Source organism: Girardinichthys multiradiatus, chromosome 15, assembly GCF_021462225.1.
Source record: "Girardinichthys multiradiatus isolate DD_20200921_A chromosome 15, DD_fGirMul_XY1, whole genome shotgun sequence".
Lineage (NCBI taxonomy): Eukaryota > Metazoa > Chordata > Actinopteri > Cyprinodontiformes > Goodeidae > Girardinichthys > Girardinichthys multiradiatus.
In genome coordinates, this window is record NC_061808.1 from 5,739,552 (window position 1) to 5,745,551 (window position 6,000).

A 6,000-nucleotide genomic window follows, 5' to 3' on the forward strand; every position below is an offset into this window, starting at 1 on the left:
GCTGTAACAATATTAATAAAAAATAGCAACAATCTACGTCTAAAGATTTCCAAGAGATACCATGTAAATATTTATAAATATTATATTACACTTCCTGTAAGTCCCTCAGTAATCATATCCATTTATTTTTGAAGTTGAAGTATTTTAAGAGTTTATGGAAATTATTAAAAATGCTTAGATGTCACATATAATTCAATTGTATATTATTTATTAAAGATTTTAAATTACACTACTTCCATGACTGTGGTTCTTACCCCTGCTCAGTCAAGCCATATGATTATAAAAAAATATAATCCCTGATTAAATCAAAATAACTCTGAATAACCTCCATTTAGTAGATACATAAAATATATTGTTGTCATACTGTACATTTCATTACAGTGCAATGGAGTAATTTATATTAATTTAAATTTATTGTGAATTACTGGTTGTCAAAGCAGAAAACATCCCCAAGACAGATATGAAATGCTGCATGGTCAGCAGGACACATCCGGTGACTGATGGTTCCTTCCCAGAACCAAAAAATGGCAGCGCCAAAATGATGTAAACTGTATTAATGCAAAATAGCAAAGGGTCATCATTTCCAGCACAAAGCTGCGTGGTATTTGAAAATCAAATATTAATACTTTTAGCAAATGTTGTGATGAGTGAAGCATAGAGGCGCTGTTGGTAGAACTGCTGGCTTGCTGCAAGAAGGTCATGGGTTTGAATCCTGGCCTGGGGTCCTTCTATAATAAAAGGGTATTTCTATTCTATTCTGCATGGACTCTCCCTGTGCATGCCTGGGATCTCTCTAGATACTCTGGCTTCTCCCCCATAGTCCAAATACATTCATGTTAGGTTAATTGGTCTCACTAAATCGCTTTTAGGAGGGATACGTGCGTGGGTGGTTGTCCTGTGTGTGTGGGTTGTGCTGTGATGGACAGGCGACCTGTCCACGGTGTTCTTTGCCTTTCGTCCATTGACCACTGTAGAAAGGCAGCAGCCACCCCCTGACCGTGCAAGGATAAGCTGGTGTAGACAACGAATGGCTGTTGATGATGATGTCAGTTGTGATGAATCATCTTTCTCATCAGTGCTTCCAACTGTCATGCATGATTTTTTGCATCTCAGACACAGACATCTGTGTCAGGTTTGGGTCTCTGCTGCAGCGAGACTGAACATTACATTGGCAAACAAAGTGTGAGCTCATGACACTTGGATTACAATTACAGCATTCCAAACAGTCCTTTGCTCAGCTATATCGGGCTGATGATATATTTGTGGTATATTGTTGTGCAGCCATAACCAGCACCCACATAAAACATCCAAAAATTGTAATAACTCCTACATTTTTGTTCTCTTTTTCTAAACTGGATGCCAAGATGTTAATGCAAATAAAGGAGGCACAACTAGTGAGTTATTTACCAGTAATCAGACAGTACTGCTCACATGAATTGCTGCACAATTCTACTGGTTCCCAATTTCTGTACAAACTTTGCCTTAAAAGTAGAACTGCACAATCTATGGAATTAAAATCATTAATACAGTTTCAATGGATGCAATATCACAACCCTCCAAGACTGCATGGATTTGGTAGGCAGCTATTGCATGCTCCTGCATGCCAGTTACATGAACATTCAGTGCCCGTTATGTCAACAATTAAAATATATCTTTGTGATCAAGAAGCTAAAGCTCAAGTAAAGTGCTGGGAACATCCTGACAACCAAAAGAAAGAGTGACAAAATGCGTGTTAATATCAACCTATACCATTGCCGCGATTTTCAACAACATTCCAATTACATGCATTCCTACCACCACCCCAGCCTACTAGAAAACCACAAAATTAACTCAATATAATCCATCACAAACCAAACAAACTGTTGCTATGATTGTGTCTGAGTCTTCCATACATTTCAAGCTGAGTCTGCAGAATTAGGCTTTCTATTACTGTAAGTCCACATGTGACAGAGGAACCTGTTGTGTTATAATGAGCCCAGCAGTTCCCAAACAGGATTTATTCAGTTTGGGTTTGCAAGATTAAAAAGTTTGAGAACCTTTGTTCCAGACTAATCAGCCAACCATGGTTAATCTAATCACACGACTGATCTCACCGCTCTCAGCAGCAGGTCACAGGCAAATTCAGGATTTTTTTTGTTTTATTGTTTGACATTTCCTTCTGTAATTAATCAGATCTAAAAGAAGTGCCAAAAATCATACTCGAAACGTTCTTAGCATTGCACGTTTCAGTCACAGCTGCGCTCAGAAGCAGTCGTGATGACTTGAAGGACACATATGAGGCTTAGGGGCTCCACCAGCTGACACATAGGCTAGAGGGTGGGATGTAGCAAGAGCGGCTATGCATCTGCTTTACATTTAGTCACCTTCTGCTGGACAGGACGTTGAGCTTGCTTCAGCAGCAACCCTTGAAGCAATGCTACAAACAGTAACAAACCAAAGAAGTGAAACATGGTTAATCGTTCCTTACAAAACAAGGGGGTAGTTGTGTACAGTACACAACTCTGGCAAACGGCTGGCCTGCTTTGACCCTGATGAATTAATCGGCTCAAGGAGGAGAGGGGACCTTGTGACCCCCCCACACACACACACCCAAGGCGAGGTGGGGGTTGGACACCAGCCTAAAAACTGCTACCAACGCAACTTAAGATTTAATGAAAACTAACAGATCACACGCAACAGTCAGAGGGAAGGTTGATGTAATGGACTAACTTGCACAAAAATGACTAAGCTCTCATTGGTTTGTGCTTCATTGTAGATACGTTACATTCAGCGAGTTTGAGCTCCAAGCTTAACTTGCTAAACTATCCCCTCAAAGCAGCTTTCATTTCCATTCCAGGTTGAAGATTTCCCAAATTCCCATTGATAACATCAAATAAACACCCAGAGTATCATTAGATTTCCATTTTCTTTCTATTCCTCCTAACAACATATCCAGGGCTTACTGTTCAAGTTTTGTTTGGACATAAACCGTGCCCGATTTACCTATAGGAAAGTTAAACATTTTAATCACCTAGGCAACCTGTTAATTCATGTTTATAAGCACAGATTTTCTAGAGAAGCAAAGAACAAATTTTCCTGAGGAATACTGATTATTTTCAGGTCTGACAAGCTAATTCTGACACATTCTGACATCTTTTCCTGAACTATAACACAAAACAAAAAATGTGCAGCAGGTTCTTATATTGAAAGACAAGTGATAAATCTAACAGAAAAATAAAGAACAAGATCATCCCCATTTATGCATGAGAGCCTTTTGATCCTAACCTAAACTAAAATAAATGGTCAATAAAATATTGGTACATCTAGATAATGATAATCACGTTATTTGAGCAAATGCTTAATTTTAGCCATGCAAGGTCATAAAGTCCTTAAAAAATTGGAAATAATGTATCTTCATCTGAGAATTTAAACATAAGCTATTTTAAAAATGGAATGAGAGCATGGTGCCTGTTTGTTTTAAGGCAGAATATTCTGTTGTCATATTTCAAATGGTGAAAATAAATTTTACAGAAGTGAACATGAGGTTTATGCTGAGCAAGAGGACTTTTAAGTTCATTAAGACATGCATTCTAATGACTAAATGTATATTTTATTCATCATTGTTTGTTGAACATTTCCCAGAAATATTTACAACAAATTAGGAATCAAGCCATTTTCTGGGATTTTGGGTCATAACATTAGACAAGTTTTTAATGAAATTGAGGGACAAACTACCATAACATTTTAGCTAAACACTGTAAATGTCTAAATCTTCATCCTACACAGATTGCTCCATTTGCCACTTTGTACATTTGTTTGGTTTTAATTGATTTTTGCACAATTCTATTCCACATATAGTCTAGTTCCTTCGTGGTGTGGCAGGATGAGTCTGCGTCTTTGATACAGGACCCAGGTTGGATTCCCGGTTGCAGGAGGAAGGGCATTCGCCGTAAAAAGCCTCTGTGCAAATTGTGCTGATTTGCTGTGGCGACCCCTGAATAAGAGAGCAGCTGAAAAGACTCCTCCTCCATTCCACTTATAGTCTGCTGTAAGGAAATGTGTTTATGTTACTCCAGTACAAATGATCCATCAACAGAAGATCTGCAGGATATCAGGAAGATATTTAACTGCTAAGGTATTGTTGAAAATTGTGATATCAATTTCAATTACCACCATTTTCCTGCCACTTTACTATAAAACAATGTCCCTTGGTGATAAACAGCTGATGAGGACATTAAAGACAATCAGAGTCCATCCAACTGCCAAAATGTATTATCAATATGAATATTCCTATTGTCTGATACTTGAAATGTAACATCCAATACAATATGTACAGGATGACCTTTGTAATTGCGATATTGTACACTAAACAAAATACTGAATGACAACTGCAGATCAGTATGTTGTGCAGCTGTAATTTAAAGTTATTAGAATATGTTCAGGGGTAATAATCTACAATATTTTATGAAAATCAAGTAACAAAACAGGAGTAAGAACCAAAATCAGAAGGAACAGAGTATGATACGTTACACAAAGGACTAATGGCAATGTGTAGGTATGAAATGGAGTAAAGGGGAATGGGCAAAGGGGAAAACTGTACCAGAGCCAACCTGAAAACATGATCTTCCCATAGTGATGAAGTTTAAATTATTTGTTTTGACCTTTAAATCTTCTGCATGTACATACCTATTTCCAATGCCTCATCCTGTAATTCACTGATATACAAGTCCAGTAACAATTTCATTCCAGCTCTAGTTGTAAGATGTTACAGGATCATATTTTTTGCTGGTCAAACAGGCAGCTAATGTAGTTTATGGATAATGCAGGACATGACCTGGACATATAAAGCACTGACAGCAAGACTCCAGTCTAATCTTCCACAATTTGTCCTTTGAGCCGTCCCTACCCAGGTGTTAGCATTTATACACTAGGCATTTGATAAAACCTTAAGCTTTTATTTATTTACACAACGCGTCCTAAAACCCTCTGTTGGTTTGTCAGCCATTGCGGCCCCATCGCTGCTACACGGTGCTTACACTGACATAGATTAATGTATTACAAATCTGACCTTAAATACAACTACTGTAATGAGTACAAGGACAATTCATACCAACAAAGATTCGTAGTATCCCGGTAAACGCAGTTATGTACCTGCTAACTAGCTAGCTGGTAAAAATCTGATAAATCAGTGGCGATTTTTACTTGACGCGTCTGCAAGCATTTTTAAACAATAAAAACCCAAATGCCAAATAGATCACAAATTTACATACAAATCCGGTATTATTATGTACACAAGTGTCAACTTTGGAGAATATCGCTGTTAGCTAGTACTTCACAGATACAGTTGGAGGCGGTATGTAGCTAGCAGCTAGCTATATGTATTTATTTCAATAAAACACAAGAAGCTGAATGGTAGATAATTAATTGTGTTTGTAAGCCATTTCAGCAGCGCAGACACTGAGTTAATATTCAAGGCCTCATGATGAATAGAGTAAATCCGCCGGTTTTTCAATGCTTCGCTTCACTCACGTACGGAGGACTTTACCACTGAGTTAACCACGCTGCCCACAAACACCACCTGACTTCATCTATCCCCTTCAGTGTCCGCCACTGGCAGCTTTATTTCACCCCCACCTCCCCACCCCACAGCAGAGGCCCCACAGGGCCGCGGCCTCCCCTACAGATCTCCTACCTCTGTGGGCTGGCTGATCTCGAACAGGTCGAGCCGGTTAGCGTTCCAATGGTTGATGATGTCGGCCAGTTTCCTCCTCTCCTCCTCCCTGCTCCCCGACATTGTGGACAGTGTTTCGGAGCGTCAGTCCGCGCCCGTTCAGCTGGATGAAAACTTTCCGAAACGCTAGTCCACGGAAGACGAGACCGCCAGCGAAACCAACCGTTCACGTCGACTTTTTCCAATTTTTAGTTTGTTTTTTCACAGCCGGTACTTTCTGCGGTCCGTATTCCAGCTCATCGACCGACCTGCTGTCTGATCTGTTTCTGCTTCGCGTTCGCGGTGCACCT

General features: G+C 39.4%; 1 protein-coding gene across 13 annotated transcripts in view; it reads right to left on the reverse strand.

Annotated features, from left to right (window-relative positions):
• The window catches only part of afdna (afadin, adherens junction formation factor a), a 113,700-nt gene extending 107,700 nt beyond the window's left edge, over nt 1-6,000 (reverse strand). For 12 of the 13 annotated variants that reach the window (XM_047387852.1, XM_047387850.1, XM_047387844.1 and 9 more), the window contains exon 1: nt 5,672-5,999. In XM_047387852.1, the coding sequence (XP_047243808.1) occupies nt 5,672-5,773 (102 nt within the window). In that variant the 5' untranslated portion in view covers nt 5,774-5,999. Of the gene's footprint in view, nt 1-5,671 lie in introns of all 13 variants that reach the window. The other variant, XM_047387849.1, reaches the window with a different exon arrangement.